The sequence below is a fragment of the Pinus tabuliformis genome, chromosome 3_2, assembly GCF_031772625.1.
Source record: "Pinus tabuliformis cultivar Carrire ecotype Pingquan chromosome 3_2, CPIR1, whole genome shotgun sequence".
Lineage (NCBI taxonomy): Eukaryota > Viridiplantae > Streptophyta > Pinopsida > Pinales > Pinaceae > Pinus > Pinus tabuliformis.
Genome location: NC_142302.1, coordinates 980,564,818 through 980,585,661, shown reverse-complemented (window position 1 = coordinate 980,585,661; position 20,844 = coordinate 980,564,818). Strand labels below are relative to the sequence as shown.

The 20,844-nt window shown below is 37.8% G+C and overlaps 1 protein-coding gene across 1 annotated transcript in view; it reads right to left on the bottom strand.

Annotated features, from left to right (window-relative positions):
- LOC149183898 (auxin transport protein BIG-like) overlaps positions 1 to 16,792 on the bottom strand; it is a 58,029-nt gene extending 41,237 nt beyond the window's left edge. Inside the window, 3 exon segments of the mRNA XM_089417305.1 lie at positions 109 to 274; positions 1,115 to 1,221; positions 16,300 to 16,792. Of these exon segments, the coding sequence (XP_089273431.1) occupies positions 109 to 274; positions 1,115 to 1,221; positions 16,300 to 16,537 (511 nt within the window). The 5' untranslated portion in view covers positions 16,538 to 16,792.
- Between the last annotated feature and the right edge of the window lie 4,052 nt (positions 16,793 to 20,844).

Sequence of the window (20,844 nt, the reverse complement as noted above, 5' to 3'; positions counted from 1 at the left end):
AAATAGCTTCTTAGAAAACAGACTCTAACCACAAATCTGATTGAAAAGACCATCCAAATAGGAAATGCTCAGATAATTAAATATGTTCGATGCAAGAAAGGTCATTACCTTGTGAAGTACATTCTATGGTCCTCTTTAATTCCTCTGATTCAAGATCAGAAGAATTCACAGCAAAACACTCCTCCAAATTCTGCACTGGCTTTAAATCTGATAATGCCAACTCTCTAGCCCTTCCATCTATGACTAGCATTTCAAGAAGCTGTAATACAGACTCCTGCCAATTCAAATGAAATGCTTTAACAAAAAGACAAATACGACATCTTGTGTTGGACCAGTAGATACAATGACATTCATAAAGAAAAAAGGAAGCAAACAAGATTACGAAAGCCACAAAAGAAACTAAAGCCTATATGCAGAAGAAACTAAAGCCTATATGCATTCCATCGCTGATCAAAGAAAAGGAAAAGCACACAAAAAAAAAGTCAGCCAAACTTTTTGTCAACCATGATATGCCAGTCAGTAAAAACACCAAGATCATGCAGATATTAATGATATAGCCCAGGATTGAAAATGAACCTAATAAAGATCGAAGTCCATGCAATGAATAAAAAAGATAAAAGCATATTCATCCCCAAGTATCCAACTGAGTGGCATCCAAGCAATGTAGCAAATTATTGTTTCCTATGGGAAATATTCAACTGATAATTATAAATCTAAATGAGAACAAATGAAATTATGCACGATGGATCTGTTCATGGCATCATGATTAAGATGGTATGGTTAAGCCATCATTCAACCCATGTCATTTCATAAATTGAGATAGGGGTTAGGAGTCAGGACACCTTTCATTCATTCAGTAGGTAGTTGCGCTACCCACTTGACGTAAGCACCTTAGATTAATGACACCTTGTTTATCTATAAAGGTCACTTAATCTTAATGTGACGTTTATTGCACATCTCAATCACTCTATTAAACTTGGACTCAAAATAACTGAGATTGACCTTTTTCAATTTTATGTATATTATACTGAAGCAGAAACACTCCAAAGCAGAAGTGAGAAGACATATTAACAGAAAATAATAGAAGCTAGAAATTAAGTTAAAAGCAACAAACCTGTTCATCAGGAGTTGGCCATCTCAATGCGTAATTCTCCAGAAAACAGATGCAAAACTCAACTGCTAGTTCAAATATCCTCACAACCAAAGATGTCCCATCATCATCTGTTACATAACAAATTAGAAGTTAGAACAATACTTATTAATTTCATGTCTTTTTGTTTTCAATTGAATACACTGATAAGAAAAAAACAGGATTCCCCATCTGTATACCCTGTCTAAAGGCCACTTTTAAGAGGCAGTTTAAGATTAAATTCAAACTTGCGCCAAACTGTATCCTGTTATGTTATGGTTTACTCACTGAGTACAGTTTTTGAAATTGTATTCAATCCCTATAAATTTGCAAGGAAAATTATTCAAACTAAACAACTTTGCACATAACATTGTTTAAACTTTAAAACAAGGATTAGCTAGGGTGGATTAAGAACCCATTAAAGAAACAGTTGGTATTGCTGAAGAAACATATTCATCAGAAGAAGACCCAGGAAGGGTTCGATCCAAGGTTACAAGAAGCATCCCCCCACCATGCTCCTGCCCTGGAACCACACTCCAAGCAGAAGCACTTAGAAGCAATGTTTTAAAACTCCGACTCCGGATCGAAAACGGCCGAGGGTCGGCTCCGACTCTGACTCTGACTCTGACTCAGTATTGACTCGACCGGTTTGATTTCAATGACTCGGACGTTGTAAAAAATACATTAAATATTTATTATTTTATAAAAAACATAATTTTAAAGATTTTCATTCATGTTTCCAAACACAGAGCTTTAGAATATAGAGAGAAGACAACATGTGATCAAAGTAGGCTCATGAATATATCCATTATATCAAAATGGCACCCAGTGCACTGTCCAATAGAAAGTTCATACTTAGCCACCAATGCCAGGATTCTTTTCTGCCTCAGCCCAAGGACAATCACTAGACAACAACAACAATAATACCAATTCTCTGCAACCAATCATAGCTTCCCAAAGGATAAGCCAATGAACTAATCAACAGAGGTCTTCAAATTTGTGCCTTTGCTACAGGACGGTCTGTCTCATGCTTCTACCTAGACTGCTGGAGATGATTTTAGGAAATCTGCCCCTAATGAAGTCTCAAACGCTTGATTTAATTCTGGTCAAACTCCAGAACAATCAACGGTAAATATGTACCTATTAGTCCATTGCCACAACGTTTGCCTTTTTAAAAACATTGTATGGCTCAATGCATTGTTTCAGTTTTCTAATTCATGCCACTAGGATAACCATACTACGGCCTTGTAATTTTCAAAACTTTCTCACAGTGATAGATTACTTTAGGCCCTAGGGCTATAAATATGCAATAAACAACAACCCAGCTGTTGATGAGTAGGAGGCGGAACAGATTTTGACAAATGTGCTTCAGGATCTTTTTCAAAGAGCCGAGGACTGAAAGATTCAAGGCTTCAATCCTTCAAAATTGCTAATGCACAACAGTGACCGCGCCAGCCAGTTTGTTACCGAGACAGCCGAGTCAGTGACCGGCTCGGCCAGCTCAGTAACAAACCGGCCAGCCATTCTGTTTCACCCACCGAACCAACCCTGCCAAGCCTTGGCTCCGTCTAGCTCAGCCGAGTCGGAGTCGACTCGGCCATTTCTGAAAACACTGCTCAGAAGCACACTCCCAAAATCCAGGACGATGATCCAGACATTTTGGGCACACTCCAAACTAATTTAGGAGTGTTGCACTCCCAAGGACATTCCTGGAGCCAAGGAGCATGCTCCCAAGGCACTCCCTAGACAATCCCTAATGCTAATGTTAAATTCTTAAAGATAAAGGAAATGCCAACTTTTACTTAAACTTTTAAGTTTTAACATTACAATTAATTGTTTTAGGATGTTTGAGAGTGGCTTCAACCATATCGGACTTTACATAGAGAAAATAGCATTTCATATCCCACTCAAAATTCTGCATCCTTAATAGTTTTTAGGATTTCAGGATCAATGGCATTGCAGCATTTCCATTGGATTCTATCATGTATGAGGGTATGTGATTAGAATTTAATCAAGAGCACCAAGCCCAATATGTAGTGCAATTTTGGTGGTGTTGATTGTTGAACTCCTTTGTCATGGCCTTAGCAAAAATGCAGTTTTCACTCAGCTAAAAATCATTGATCAGACATGTTGAGCTTTTTCTACCATAATTTAAGGCTTGGCTTAGAGGCAGTTTCATCAAAATTAGGTGGTGTCAACACATGTCCCTAGAGGATCAAGGTAAAGGCAAAGGTTGGACAAGAGGAATGAAGGATAATACTAATGATGAGGATCCTGAGATAAGCGATGGTGGAACAATGCTTGTCAAGGAGTGGTGGAATATGTATGGTGTTGCTACCCCACAGCTACAACATTTAGCAACATGGGTGCTTTCAGAATTGGTGAACACTTCTTATGTAGATAGGTGTTCAGCAACTAGCTTAGTTTATTGTTTGGAATGACTAGACCTTTCAGTCTTCATACGCTGGCGTGCAGATGGCCTATTTTGTAAACATGGTCATGTTATTGTTGATAGTTGCTAAATAACCTAATTCATTCCATAAGTTAATGGTCTACTTTATTTTATGTGGTTTAAAATATTGTATGTTTGTAATTGCTAGAATCCAGATGGTTGATGCTCAAATAATAAATCATTTATGTACTACAGATGCCATTTATATCATCATTAATGTACAAATATACACAGTTTCATATATTCTGCAACTATTTTCACATCTGGATTTGTTTTTGAGTATAAATGCAAGATAATACACACACATATATAGAAAGAGAGAGATGTCATTGGGGTTTATCTCGGGTGGTAGGGAGGAATAATTGGGACCCTCTCCACCCAGGTTCAATTCCCATAAGTGACATGACGAGCTTTGATGAAATGGCTTCGAACCTATGATGTAATGGACCGAAACATACATATTCCTCATATAGAATATAAAGAGTATTTTCCACATGCAAAAAAGTATAGAAAGTAGATGTTCCCGCCCCCAGGACGCTTCACTCCCAGGGATTTTTTGGAAAATAATGATGTTCCCACTCCATGCAACCTTGGCTCGAGCATATGAGAATAAAATACCTGCCCCGGAGCCTGTTGATCAAGGTCATGATCCAGAGCCTCCCTCACCCACAGATGGGTGAAGGTTAAAACTAGCTGCTTCACACTGCATCCTATTAAATCTTCCATTGAGAGTAACCCCTTCTGACAGTTGTATTACTTCCCAATTATCATTTACAGTTTAATTATTATTCTGACAAACTGGTTATCTACACTTGGGAACAATATTGTTTAGAATCCAAATACAAATACAAAGAGCTTGAGGGCCACTTCTATTGTGTGCGAGCAAATCAACCAAGATAAACTTCAAAATCACTTCTTTCATACCGTTAAGTTTTTGCTAGATGTCACCTTTAACAATTCTATTAATTCCAATTTCCCTGTCGTATTATCTACTTGTAATATGGTTGAACTGATAAAAATAGAAGATCAATATGCAGATACAGATTGTACACAGTGCACTGCATGGCTTATTCATTTCAAACATGATTTAAGGTTCTTTTGCAGAGCATCCTTTTAAGCCATCCATTGGGAGTCGTTTCTGATCATTTTATACGAGGAAACAAGCTTCAAATATTTTTCCATGAGCAGAACATGTTGAAAAGCATGGACCAGCAAAAAGTCAAAAGGATGGCCCAGGCATTACACTAACACAAAAAAACATGAATATGATGTTGAAAAATGTAACTAGGTTCGGTCTTCATAATGACATGTAATTATGATTTAATGTAATGAGATGTAAAGAAGAAAAAATAAAATTATTGTATTGCTTGCTTCATGCATTTCGTGAACAAGAGATTTTATTTTTGAGTCAAGACTCCCATTGAGAGTCTTTAGGAATTATTTGTCACCTAGTCATAAAATGATAGAGGCATTGTCACGTAATGAAGTCATATTACACTTTGTAAAAGGTCAAAGTTGTCTATGTAAAGTATCTCCAAGACCTTGTCACTTATCGTCTTCAAGTCGGCCTACAACGATGGAAGAACTTGCTAGAAGAAGTTGGCCTAACTACTTCTGATCGTGTCGGCCTAAGGGACATGTGATGAGGTGTATAAATAGCCACACTCGGCCTCACTTAGAGGCAAGTAACTCGACAAGCAATTCGGTGAAGAGAAGTGCGAAGAAGAGGCTACAAAGAGAAGTGCAAAGTAGGGATAAGAAGGATTCTTCTGAGGTCAGCGAAGTAGAATCTCTTCTGGGTAAGCGAAGGAGAGTTTCTTCTGAAGTTAGCGAAGGAAAGTTTCTTCTGAAGTCAGCGTAGGAGAGTTTCTTCTGGGGTCAGCAAAGGAGGTACTCTTCTGGGTCAGTGAAGGAGAGTTCAAGACTAGAGACCGAGATTTTCTAGAGGAAGCCAGTGAGATCATAGAGACTGAATTCTCTAGAGGAAGCGGAGAAGAAGCAGTGTAAAGGATAGAGACCAAGTTTCTCTAGAGCAAGCCGAGGAGAGCAGTTTGAGATCAAGAAGAAAGTCAAAGAAGGGAAGAGGCAGAGCATTAAGGTTAGTGACAAGGTTCCTGGGAGGATACTAGAGTCAAGGGTCTCTGTCATGGTATTGGTACTCATCAATTGAAGATCTAGAAGAAGAATTTTGATCGAGTTTTCTCTCATGAGGTGAGAGGTTTTGGCCCTGGCTGACAAGCCTACATATTGTGTCACTTGTCTTCTATTGTGCATATTGGTAATTGTCTTGATGAAAAGAACACAATAACAATAAGAAGAAGAGAAGAATATAAGCTAAGAAGTAAAAAGTATATCACAAGCAATTATCAAGCAGAGAAATCTTTTAACTATTCATGCCCTAGATTTCTCAACATGGTATCAGAGCTTAGGTGTTGAAGTCAAGAAGGGGCGTTCAATCAAGAAGACATCAAGTCTCGAAGAAGGATTGTAGCAGAGTTAAAAGCCATCAAGGTCAAGATCTTCAAAACCCTAGATCAAAGGAATCTATACCAGCAAAGAGTCTTGAATCCATCTTCAAACAAGAAGGAAGACTAAAACATTTATGTAGGATCGTGAATCAAGCTCTATGTCATCAATCACTCAAGAAGCAAATCCTTTGTCAACATCAAGATTAAGGAGGAAGCAAGCAACAATCACTCAAATAAGTCTATGATTATATCTGATAATATCAAAATGTCTTTTTGCAAGGAAAGCAATAAACTGGTTGGTGCTGCAAATTACCTTGCATGGAAGAAAAGGACAGAAGTAAATCTTATTGAGAATGAGGTCATGGATCCTATCAAGGGGTCGATAACCCGGCCTCCAAAGGAAGATACTCAAGCACAAGCTAGATTCATGAAGGAAGAAATGAGAGCCCAGAGGATTCTTATAGAATCTATAAAAGACTCTCTAATCCCATATGTATCAAAGTTGGAGACTGCAAAAGCTATATATGACAAACTAGTAGAGTTGTTTTCCGTAAGTACTGCCAAGGAAGAAGGAATAACCTCATACTTCATGAGGATCTCAGAAATTCGAGATCAACTACAAGAGCTAGGAAAAGTCATGTCTGATAGAGAGATGACCACATTGGTACTAAATCAGAAGAGTGGGGTAACTTCGCTTCAAGTTTATATGGGAAGAAAGAAACTACTCCATTTCAAGATCTATGGTCACTCTATAAGATCGAAGAAACCAGGTTGAAGGCAAAAGTTGATGTAGGATCAAATGAGCAGAATCAAGCATATGCTGCTATGACAAGAAGAAAAGGGAAATTTGGAAAGTTTGGTCCTCCAAAGAAAAGGAAGGACATGGCTAAGGTAAGATGCTATGGTTGTCAAGAACTTGGGGGCTATATAATAGATTGTCCTAAACGTAATAAGGACAAGAGGCATAGGGAAGAAGCCCATATTACTGAGGAAGTGAAAGAACCTGAGACAAAGAAACTTAAGAAGGAAGAAGTAAAAGATCTCTACTATGACTGAGATGATCTTCTTCACGAAAAGGTACTTTTCACTTGTAATGTATAGACAGGTAACAGTGTAAATAAGATAGGAAGCATCAGATTATAAAATAGCATCATAATAGAAGGATTAGAAGTAAGAGCTCATGACATGGAAAGCAGAAAGAATGTCTGGAATAAATTCTATTGATTACAAAGAATAAGAGCTTTTGGAAACCTCATTGAAATCTCAAATGATACTTAGAAAGAAGTAGAGGTCATCATCAATTGGAATCATCATACAATAGTCAATAAGGAAACATCTGCCAAGTGAAAATATGAAAGATCCTCAAGTTTCTTTGATAGAATCCTTAGCAAAGGATTCACCAATGTAAAAAGGTAGCAAATGTTTCATTAAGAATTCCAACTCGTGGGATTCAACGAATGACGGTATGATGACATAACAATGAAGCAGGTCTAAAGGATAAAGTTATTTCGTTCAAATGAAGCTACTACAGGAAGTCTGGATGACCCAAAGGAAAGATGAGGTATGTATGCTTACATAGGTTATTATGAAAGTCATGTCATATGGTTGCAGATAATATGATCACTATTTTGGGAAACATGATCAAAAGAAGAAAGGATCTCCTCCTCTAAAAGATTGCAGAAAGGCATAAGTCACACTAGATGAAATCAACATAATATGTTCTCATATGAATTATCAGGAAGCTTACTACAATTGAGGAACTCTGATTAGAAGTTCATGGGAATGAAGAGTGAAATATAGAAAGAGATCATAAAATATGCAACAAAGGTAGAAAGCATTCAACATCCGAGACCAAGAAGAGTTGACTAGAATATCTCCCAAAAAGATATGAAGACTCTGATAGGAGTCAGAAAAAGAAGGAGACCCTTGACAATGAATATCTTTAGGAGATGTGTCAAAATGCATGCAAGATGTTGATACCTACAAGAAGATGTAATGATGAAAGACCATCACAAAGGTAATTTTGATTTAGGTGATTTTTTCTTATTTTTGAACTAATATTTGGATGGGCTTATGTAGGACTGCCAAAGGGAAGATTTGTGGATGACTTCCAGGAAAACCATATAGAAGGATATAAGATCCTTTCAGAAAATATGGCATGAAGAAAGCAGCTTGACATGAAGCAAAGCCAGATGGAAAACTAATGGATCACTTTCTGATGAAAGGAATGATGACATGACTGACTCATGGATAAAAGTGATGGATGGTCTGTGCCCTATGAAGAAGTCCCAAAAGATGAAGACTCAATAACAAAAGAAATTCATGACATCAAAAAAGAGAGGAGTTCTTCAAGCAGTTGATTGTCCCATCATCTCCACCTAAGGAGTTGTTGTAGATCCCTAGTTAAGAGGGACCCTGAAAAGAAGTTTCTTACTTGGAAGAAACTTGGAAACTCCTAAGCCAAGAGGGAGCTTAGTTACATTCCTTTTGTAGGAATGAGTACATTCCTTTATTAGAATATGTCCTTCCTATTTAAGAGGGAGAGATAGACACATCATTCTGGTCTTCACCTGGGAAGACAGAATGGAGGATTGGGTAATTATTTGGCATTTGATACTCTTTGAGGATGAGATAAGGCATCCAAGAAAAGAGTGACTGTAGAGGATCGATATTTTTTTAGGACTGGGAATCCAAGATAAGAATAGTCATGATGGAACACACCCTGAATACCTAGGTGGGGTATGTTCCGGGAGAGAAAATGATGAGAGTGTCTATAAATCATTGGTCTCGCCAGCATTGAGCTCAGATCTTATGAAGAGATGGAATTGTCAGTCAAGGCCTTGCCATATGACAATGTTGGTTGATATGATGCTATACAAATGAGTTACCAATGTGAATTCTTCTTATGAGGAATTCTTCAAATTGAGAATAACCAAGTACCATTATGAATACCTCCCTAGTTAAGAGAGAGCGTTGAAAAGTGTAACTAGGTTAAGTCTTCATAATGACATGTAATCATGATTTTGTGTAATGAGATGTAAAGAAGAATAATTAAATTTTCGTATTGGTTGCTTCACGGGTTTCACGTGCAAGAGATTTTATTTTTGAGTCAAGACTCCCATTGAGAGTCTTTAGGAATTATTTGTCATCTAGTCATAAAATGATAGAGGAATTATCATTTAATGAAGTCATATTACACTTTGTAAAACGTCAAACTTGTCTATGTAAAATATCCTCCAAAACCTCGTCACTTATCCTCTTCAAGTCGGCCTACAACAATGGAAGAACTTCCTAGAAGAAGTCGGCCTAACTACTTGCGATCATGTCGGCCTAAGGGACATGTGATGAGGTGTATAAATAACCACACTTTGCCTCACTTAGAGGCAAGAAACTCGACAAGCAATTCGATGAAGAGAAGTGCAAAGAAGAGGCTACAAAGAGAAGTGCGAAGTAGGGATAAGAAGGATTCTTTTGGGTCAACAAAGTAGAGTCTCTTCTGGAGTCAGCAAAGGAAAGTTTCTTTTGGAGTCTGCGAAGGAGAGTTTCTTCTGGGTAAGCGAAGGAAAGTGTTAGGCCCCCATACTACTAGTGTAACCCCTTGTTGTTATTAGTACAACCCACTTGTTATATTGATGTACCCATGTAGTGCCCATATTGTTACTATTGTGCCCCATAGAAGCCCACTATTGTTATTATTGTGCCCTTACATTATTATTGTTATGTCAGCTCTGATTATGTTATGACCCCTTAGACTCCTATATATAGAAAGGAGGTCTTTTCATTTGTATCAACCATGAATTGTTCATTTATGTAATGTAAATGAGGTTGCCCCCTCGAAGAGGCTGAATTTTAAGGCGTTGATCTATCTTTTCTATCTTTTTCTTGAGCTGATTTCATAAAATTTGGTATCAGAGCTCTGGATTCTAGGGTTTCGCTGCTCCAAACAGGTCATCGTGACATTTTCGCTATAACTTTTTTCTGCGACGTTTCAGAAGCTAAGAAACAAACCCATTTGAGAAGAAATCGCGTTGAATCTCAGGTCCGAATTTCAGAGCTTTTCGCGCTATATTTGCGGAGATATGCTCTGAGGAAGTTGGTCTTTTTGCAGACTCCTGAATTACATTCCAACAGGTGACCTGGGGAAAATCATCATAACTTTCTCTCTAAGCATCATACTAAGATTTCGTAAGAAGGTACATAAAGAAGACGGATTGTAATTTCTTACAGATGTTTTTAGAGCCAAAGGTCAAAACAGTGACACGTGGCACTTCATACAAGTTCGCTCTTCTGGAAAGGTCTATAATCAGGTCATCTTGGGAGATTGTGCATAACTCTTTCTTGGAGAATCCAATTTGGATCAGACTGGTGGCATTGGAAAGAGGATACAGAGGGCTACTACAGGTCGCAATTTTAGAACTTAAAAGATCCAAAAGTATAGAGTTACAACCGTTTCAATATCGATCTCCTAAAATCAAGAAAAAGCAAGATGAGGAAGTTTGATGGCAAGGATCCGATAAATTGGATACTTCAGATGGAGCAATATTTTGATCTACATGGTGTACCACTGTTACAAAAGGTATGTATTGCATCTTCATATTTAGAACCAGATCAATTTTTATGGTATGAAGGGCTTTGTTCTCGTAAACAACTTGCTACGTGGTCAATTTTCACGGAGGAAATGATAGCACATTATGAGGATACAAAGAGCAACCTTCTTTAGAGCAACACCACAACAATTGGAAAGAGTAAAAGGGCTTTGTGACATAGTGGAAAGTAAAATTATGGAAACCAGGAAGCATACCCCTCACAACTATAAAGATGGAAGTGTTGTTTCTCCTAGCCTTCCACAACCTACAAAGGTTAACCACAACATTTGGAAGAAAAAAGAGAAAAAGGGCTTTGTTACAATTGTGATAGCAAATGCACTAAAGGTCATAAGTGTGCTGAGAATAAATTATTTTACATAGAATATGAAGAGGAGGAAGAAAAGGATCAAGAAACATCAAAAAAAGAAGATATACCCCAAGACCCCACCCCAGAGAAAGAAGAAATGAATCAGACCATATCTTGTAAAGTATTAGCAAGAATTACCACTCCTCAAACTCTCAAGATAGAAGGGCATATCAAGAAGAAAAAGGTGCAAGAAGTGAAAGATCACATTGAGAAAGAAGAAATGAATCCAACCATATCTTGTAATTTATTGGTCGAAATTACCACTCCTCAAACTATCAAGATAGAAGGGCATATCAAGAAGAAAAATGTTCAAGAAGTGAAAGATCGCATCGTGCATCAAGAAATGAATCCGACCATATCTTGTAAAGGATTGGAACAAATTACCACTCCTCAAACTCTAGAGATAGAAGGACATATCAAGAAGAAAAAGGTTCAAGCAGTGAAAGATCACATCGAGCATCAACAACAAGTTCTCCAAATTTTAAAGGATAACGCCACTTTGGTGCAAAATCAAACGAAACAACAGGTAGATCAACATTGTAGTGAAAAATGTTTTGATGTAGGTGATTGGATATTTTTACTGCTACATCTCAAGCAAGCTATTTATGAGAAGGAAACATTGGCAATACTACATGCACTTTAAAAATGGCGACCTTACCGAATGGGAAGACTCTTCAAGGATGAGGATGTGGAAACATTGTTTTGTGTTATTTCTATTATCCAACCAGATTGGATAAACGAAGCAAAGGGATGAATGGAAGAAGGACGAAGAAGTATGGCCACTTATTCAAAAGTTGCAAAAGGTCCCAATTCAAACAATATTGCTAGAAATTGAAGAGGAAGGAAAAATCATATTGGAACCTGGAGCAGTCACAGAAACAAGAACTCGACAGCTACGAAATCGATCAATTTCAGAGTATCTGATCAAGTGGAAGAACTTACTCGCTGAAGATTCCACATGGGAGGACAAGAATTTTATACAGAAGCATCAAGAACTACTCTTTTTGAAGGAGAGGGGCATGTTAGGCCCCTATACTACTAGTGTAACCCCTTATTGTTATTAGTACAACCCACTTGTTATATTGATGTACCCATGTAGTGCCCATATTGTTACTATTGTGCCCCATAGAAGCCCACTATTGTTATTATTGTGCCCTTACATTATTATTGTTAAGTTAGCTCTGATTATGTTATGACTCCTTAGACTCCTATATATAGAGAGGAGGTCTTTTCATTTGTATCAACCAAGAATTGTTCATTTATGTAATGTAAAGGAGGTTGCCCCCTCGAAGAGGCTGAATTTTAAGGCGTTGATCTATCTTTTCTATCTTTTTCTTGAGATGGTTTCATAACAGAAAGTTTCTTCTAAAGTTAGCGAAGGAAAGTTTCTTCTAGAGTCAGCGAAGGAGAGTTACTCCTGGAGTCAGCTAGGGAGGTTCTCTTATGGGTAACCAAGATAGAGTTCAAGACTAGAGACCGAGATTCTCTAGAGGAAGCCAGTGAGATCATAGAGATTGAATTCTCTAGAGGAAGTCAAGAAGAAGCAGTGTAAAGGATAGAGACTCTGACTAAGTTTCTCTAGAGGAAGCCGAGGAGAGCAGTTCGAGATCAAGAAGAAAGTCAAAGAAGGGAAGAGGCAACGCATTAAGGTTAGTGACAAGGTTCTTGGGAGGGTACTAGAGTCAAGGGTCTCTGTCATGGTATTGGTACTCATCAATTGAATATCTAGAAGAAGAATTTTGATCGGGTTTTCCTCTCAAGAGGTGAGAGGTTTTGGCCCTGGCTAACAAGCCTACATATTGTGTCACTTGTCTTCTATTGTGCATATTGGTAATTGCCTTGATGAAAAGAACCCAATAATAATAAGAAGAAGAGAAGAATATAAGCAAAGAAGTCAAAAGTATATCACAAGCAATTATCAAGCAGAGAAATCTTTTAACTATTTGTGCCCTAGATTTCTCAACATATGATACCTCATAGTTTTGGTTTGATTTGTGGAGAATTTTCATGATCTTTCTAAAGGCTTAACTTTGGCTAGCCCTTATAAAACTTACTGATTTTAAATAATTGTCAGACCATCGACTCTGCTCTCTTAACAACATACAAGGAGCCCCCAACCTAGCAGCAGCAAGCTGGAGGTATACGAGGACTACACAAAGCATGAAGACAGGGGAGACCAGGGCCCTGAATCTCGTCGTCTTCCATCAGAGTTCCCTCACATTTTAATATGCTATGTTACCAGCTAAGTCACATGATACGATGATACGGGGGACAAAAGACACAGAAATACAAGTGTCAAACACAAGACATGACAACCCTGACAACTTGACAAAGAAGACACGTTACGCACACGCACACAAAAACTTGTTATATATAACAAGTTTTTGTGTGCGTGTGCATAACGTGTCTTCAATGTCCAGTTGCCACAGTTGTCATGTCTTATAGATAGATATAACAAATTAGTAAATTACACATACAAAAATGAAATATAAACAAAGATTCAATTTTTTTAAGAATTTAAAAGCAAAAAAAGTTTATAATTTTACATGATGATAATACAAATTCAATCATACACCTTTTTCTCTTGAGCCTATTATCTTGCTAAACCAACATTTTTCAGTATTTGAAGCTATTGTCACGGCCCCACTTCAAAAACAATTGAGCACTAACAATCCTGGAAGAAAAATGAAGGATAAGGAAAAACATCAACTTGTTATTTATATAACAAGTTTTTGTGTGCGTGTGTGTAACGTGTCTTCTATGTCCAGTTCCCAGGGTTGTCATGTCTTATAGATTGATTAAACAAATTAGTAAATTACACATACAAAAATGAAATATAAACAAAGATTCAATTTTTTTTAAGAATTTAGAAGCAAAAAAGTTTATAATTTTGCATGATGATAATAAAAATTCAATCATACAACTTTTGCTCTTGAGCCTATTATCTTGCTAAAACAATGTATTTTCAGTATTTGAAGCTATTGTCATGGCCCCACTTCCAACAGATGGAGCACTAGCAGTCCTGGAAGAAAAATGAAGGATAAGGAATAAAATCAACTCGTTATATATATACCAAGTTTTTGTGTGTGTGTGTAATGTGTCTCCTATGTCCAGCTGCCAGGGTTGTCATGCCTTATAGATAGATATAACAAATACAAAAATGCAATATAAACAAAGATTCAATTTTTTTAAGAATTTGGAAGCAAAAATGCTTATAATTTTACATGTAGATAATACAAATTCAAACATACAACTTTTGATCTTAAGCCTATTATCTTGCTAAAACAATGCTTTTTCAGTATTTGAAGCTATTGTCGCGGCCCCACTTCCAACAGATCAAGCACTAGCAGTCCTGGAAGAAAAACGAAGGATAAGGAACAACATCAATGGGGGCATTCCTCCCTTTCCTATAACCTTTTCCAGCTACCCTTGATGATTGAGCCATGATTTCTGTGAAATGAAGACAATGGACTGCTGTAGGAAAACTTGAAAATTGGTGGGCAAATCCACTTGCACAACACTTGGAATACCTTCTAACACTACACAGTAACCCCTCAACTTCACTCCAAAACATTTGACAGCTCTAACCTATTGAGTTAAACAAGTTCAAATGAAAGGGAAGACGTGCTTTTATGGATAGCAGGCCTCTTTTATGGCCAACACAGCGAGGGCATGTGTCAGACATGTTTGGCAGATGTCCTGTGAACAGGACACGTGCCAAACATGTGTCAGACACGTGCCAAACATGTGGTGTCTGACACATGGGATATGGGACACAGGACCTGTTTGGAGGTGTCCTGTTACTTAGGTTACCAGAAATGAGAAACTGTAATGGAACCAAAAACAAGGGCTAGAAGTAATACACAAGATGACGTTTACCAGTGTAATAAACCAAATTACATTTACTTTATAATGTTTAAATTTGTATAATTCATTATTTTTTTTAATTTATGGCTTTTTTATGTACAGTTTCTGTTTCTTGACCATCCTTTGTCGGGGAGAAACAGTGCCCTGGGATACCGTTTCTGGTAACATAATTAATTGGGAGGTACTCTGAGGAGGCAATCAGCCGCAAGAAGGCCTGAAGAATAGAATGTTTCTGCTTGGTCTATCTCACTACTATGGGAAGAAAATCATATGGATCAACCAGGGTGATGTGTGAATACATGTATAGAGGCAATTGATGGTGACAGGGCAGGGCATTAAATTACCAAATGTGGAAATCCTGCCCTGTAAAATGATTAATTGCCCCAAAGGGTTTGATTTTGAATTGTGAACATTGAATTCCAGGCCAGATTTTGATAATTATTTTTATTTTTTATTTTTTTGTTTTTCAGTAACTAGTTTTCTTCTGGTGGGTTGACATTGCTGATTTGTAGTGTACAATCACAAGCGAGACGCAATCCTCCAGATAAAAAATTGCTAGTCTGCACTTCTCAGTTGTGGTCAATCAAGTGAACATTGTTCACAGAGACCCAGGTTCAATCCCTGTAATAACATGTTTAATGGTGGCCAATTAGGAGATAACAGTCCAGTCCAGTGGCAAGTTCTAGGTGTGTTTGACAGAATAAATAACACTCACTCATGGCTTCCAAGCCAAAGGTCATCAGATTGTAAATTTGATATCGTAAAAGAGTTTCAACTTTAACCCTTTCCTGTTAAAATAAAAGGGATCCACCTGACCAAATATAAAATATAAGAGATAATTTGTATACTGTTATTTAAATCGTTCCTTCGTGGAGAGAGAGAAAACTTCACATGAAAACTAACGGCAAATCATAGGATTTCATTATGCCAATTCCGGCAAATGTTTCGTTATAACAAGAGTGAATATTATTGACAAAGGAGGCTTGTTGTCAGAGAAAGTAGGTAACTGTTATTGGCCCCACCCACCAGGGTTTGAGTCTCCTTGGTGATATGTTTGCACCTTGTAGGCAGTGCTTGTGCTTTGGTGAAACCCAACCGCAGCTTCTCGATCAAAAAAATTCAATTTGAATGTTGTAAGCTGACTACATTAAGTGATATTCCATCGCCCCCATTGACAGTGGCCAATCTATCATAGCAAGCTACAGGATGAAATACGACCCAAAAAAACACCCAGTATCATAATCCACGCCCGTTGACAATACGACAAGTAATATTTGATACCGTTACCTCTTAGGTTATTCGGATTTGTTATATTCCTTATTATGCTTTGGAACGGTGGCCTTGCCTATATTTATCCTAATCAATATTTCTCTGGCTATTTTGGGGAATCTACTTTATTCTGTTTTAGAGGTTCGGACAGCCAAACTTACCTCTCAGAGAGTAGCAAGCTGCGACAACAGCCTGTGTAACAGACAAAACCCCTCGAAGCTGCGAATTGCTCCAGTGCTGCAAGCCCCTCGTCCCTTGGCTGGCCTCTTTGACGCCCTCTGCCAGAAGCCGGGCCAAGCCCTTCAAACCCTCCTGCACCACAGCTTCATGAAGCCGAAGGGATAGATCCGCCAATCCATCGTTCTGCTGCAGAATCTTCACCAAATTGGCGATCGTCATGGCTGCCGGACTCCGCCGCTAAACTTACAGGACAACCATGAAAAAACACCCCCAAAACCTCAAAACCCCGGCAAATTCAACGGCGTTTCATTTCAGAAACCAAAGACAGAGAAAAATGGAGAGAAACTGGCTGCGAAGCCCCCGAACGCTTGTGAACCGGCGTGGAATTTTGATCGCATATACACATATATTTTACATTGACATATAAAATGTCCCTCTCTCTGTTTGGTTTCTTTACCTTACAGACTGACTGGGTGTTGGCCTTTAATAATTGAATCGTATGGCGGTGAGAGCAAAAGGCATCAGAAAATGTGGTATGGCAAGATACCACTATACGCTCCTTTTAAGCTTTTCTTTATTTATACCACTATACTCTCTTTTTAAGCTTTTCTTTATTTTTTTAACTTTTTCTCGGCCACTTTGATTTCTGTTCAAATACTTTTTAGGTGAGGAAAAGACATTCGAAGAGTCTTTAGCTTTTCAAACACGGTATGAAGCTGTGAATGTGAGGAGAATTTTTTTTTTTTAAGAAAAATGTGAAAATTGAAAAGCAGATTAAATATGATGTATGTTTCATTTTTTAAGTGATTTCTTGGATTTATGATGCTGGTTGTTTTGTTTTTAAATAAGTTTTTCACCTTTATCACGAATAATATAATTTACATAATCCCTTGATGATTACATTTCCAACATTTGTAGTGATTTTAAAATTAATTTGTGATTAAGTTGGTTATAATTTTATGTTGTATGTATTCATAAGTATGGAAAAGTATGTTTAAGTATTTTTTCATGGAAAATAAAATAAAGGTTAGTTAAACAATTTCTTATCAATATTGATGGGTATTTAGCTAGTTTTATAATATTAAGTGCCTAGGTCAAATCTTTTGAGTGAGGTGTACTAGTCTACATTGACAAGTTTATTGTGGATGTCATCCATGAATGTGAGGAAGCAATATTTGGGTTTCCTCATAAAGTTTACCTTGCGGAAGCTAATCTATCTAACTTGAGATAACTATGAGAGATAAGTTGGTGATTGGGTTTCAGTTAGGGGTAGGGCTTTTTGGTCCTTCGTTGACTTAGTGATTAGAGTTCAGTTAGGGGTAGGACTTTTATGTCCTTCCTTGACTAAGGTTGAGAAGGACTAATCTAATCTCCTAATTAAAATGCACTAATCTACAATATATATACAATGCAATGGTGATATGGAGGGTTGAATCTCTTCAAAGGGGGGCTTATCTAAGCCTCCTTCACTTATCTCGAATTATCAAGACCTTACCTTAATAAATAAAAAAAATCCATATGTAAATTTTATTAATGTTTTAGAGGTGTAGAATAACATAAAATCATCAATCTCGAATGCATATAAAAGATATCAAAGTGCCAATATTGTGTTGTGTCACAAATGCAAAATACGTTCAATCACAATTTGGGGCACTATGACATAATCGCGCCATTTTGATGTTGTGACTCACTACATGGTTTCACAATTCAATCATGCATATCCTTGTTTAATATGCATGGACCAAAACAACACATGGGTCTCTTGCATAGATTTACTAGCTTAGCACAAGGAAGCCTAACAATGACAACGAATCATCCTCCTCTTCTCGAATTTTCATACCATTTTATGATTAGGAGAATATAAATAAAGAATAACCATTAATTTGTTTGTATCCCTAAATAATTGTTATATATGTTTGATGTAGCCTCACAAGGCAAACATTGTGTGGGAAGGCGGGGGACTTGCCATCCTCTCCCCAAATCATCCAATTTCTTGTAGACCCATAATTGGCCAAACAATTTCAGCGAACTCATGGCATTCAAGTTGGTTCTCACTTTAACATGTGAAAGCAAGATTACACATATACAAATTATAGTTGACTCCTCCTTAATTATTCAATAGATGAAAGTAGATTATACCTTGAGGAAGTACTTGCTTCTACCTTTATTTCGGGACGTCAGGAGTTTACAATCTCCTTTCTCTCACATTTCCTTTGCACATGTCTATAGAGAAGAAAACTTTAAAGTTGACAAGTTACCCAAAGAAAGTTTGGACCTACAAGAAGGAGAAGAAACCTTAGAAGTCGTTGAGTTCCATAAAAAAACACTCTACTTCTTATCTCCATGAGTATTGGTTTTAACTTCTTTATTATTTTGAAATTGTTAGAAGTATAATAAGAATGAGAATAAGTTAAACACTTATACTTTTTTTTGTCCTATTGTGTTAAGAAGTTACACTTATTTTGTTATCTTTATATAGAGTTCATGAATGTTTTATTTCAAAGGCATGGCTACCCATATATTTATTTATATAAAAATTGTTGTTAAATATACTCATTACCCATATATTTATTTATATAAAAATTGTTGTTAAATATCATTAGCAAAATGTTATTTTTTAAAGGGTGTATAATAATCTTTGTATAAGGCCTTTTTCTATGGTAATATGAAATACTTCCTTATGCTTAATTTTGTAAATTTATTATCTTCAATAAAATCATTGTTTTTAGATTAGAGGGAGCTCTCCGGTATAACCACTCTCCTCGGATTCAAAGGACAAGCAACTTGGGATAGATTCAAGTATCTGGGCCTTCCCATCATATCAGGAGCCAATAAAAGAACGCTTTGGAGTGAAATAATCTCGAAAATTAAAACAAAAATTGCAGCGTGGGGAGGCTATTGGCTGACGAAGGGAGGCAAAGTAATTTTAATAAAAGCCATGTTGTCGGCGCTACCAATCTATCAGGCAACGTTTCTCCTAGCACCAAGAAATGTGTCGGAGCAAATATCCAAACTGCTCAGAGACTTCTTGTGGCAGGGAGGAAAGGGAAACGAAAACAAAATACATCTGGTGAACTGGGATGTGGTGAAAAAAACAATGGCAGAAGGAGGGCTGCAAATTAGAGATCCAGCTCTTGTCAATTTAGCGCTGGGAGGAAAGATCTTGTGGAAGCTGATCCACGAGCCCTCCCATCTGGTTAGTGTATTGTTGCGCACTAAGTACATACCCAACAAATCCCTCATAATCTTCAGAACGCAAATACAGTCAACAGCACGCAGGTGTGGAAATTATGTTGCAGGAGCAGCAAGTTCTTCAACAAACAGGTTTACAGGATCCCCGGCAACGGCAAACGCACCCACCTATGGCTTGAAAATATTATGGGGAAAGAACCTCTGAAGAATAATGAGGACATAGTTGATCTCAGGGACTGGCTGAAGCAAGCAGGAGTCAACACCATATACGATCTTTGAAATTGGGATCATCGTGGAGATTGGGCAGGATGGGATTTCCATGGAGTCCCAGCGCGGTTATCCCATCAACAAACCCTGCTTGAAGATCTGCTGGAGGAAGCAGCCCCTGTCAACAGATCCATGAAAGACAAATGGGGTTGGGGTCAGTCCGGAGTCTACACCACAGCAGCAGGTTACAGAGCATTGCAGGCCTCAAGAAATAGCAGACAAACTCCGGCTTTTTGGAAGAATGTCTGGGACCCCCTAGCCCTACCAAAAGTGAATTTCTTCTTCTGGACCCTGGCCCATAATAAACTCCTAACTGGTGATAACCTGGAAAAAAGGAATATAGTAGGGCCGCACAGATGTGTGTTATGCAGCAGCAATTTCGAAACAGCCTAACACCTTTTCTTGGAGTGAAATTTTACAAAAGAGGTATGGGGAATTATTCTACATGAATTTCAGATTATACTGCCTTCACAAATCTCTGTCGCAGATCTCTACACCACATGGAGTCGACTCTATTCCCATTGCATCCCTTCCAAATCATTCTGGAGTAAAATTTGGACAGCTATCCCAAAATATGTTTGTTGGCAGTTGTGGCTGGCTCGAAATCAGCAGATTTTCAGAGAGATGAGGCACTCTCCACTGCAAGTTGCAGCAAAAGCTAAATCCTTTCTCCTGGAAGCAGCCCAACAACAGTATTTCAAAGAAGACCCTTTGTTACTGCCTGAAGAAAAAAGATGGCTAGGCCCGTTAGAGCCATGCCCGCATAAGCAGCTCCTCTCTCCACAGAAAGCAAATCAGGAATGGCGCATAAGAGACGAAGATGACAAATTCCAATCATGGTGGCGGTCACAAAACTTAACCACAATTTTCTTCGATGGAGCGTCTAAAGGTAATCCCGGAGCCGCTGGTGCTGGGGGGGTCATCTACTCATCGAATGGGGCTTCAAAAGACTGTTTCAGCTGGGGATTAGGCCAGAAATCTAACAATCAAGCAGAGATTCTTGGGCTTCTCAAAGCTTTCCATATTGCAAGAGACAAAGGTGCCAAAGACCTCCAAGTTTTCGGAGA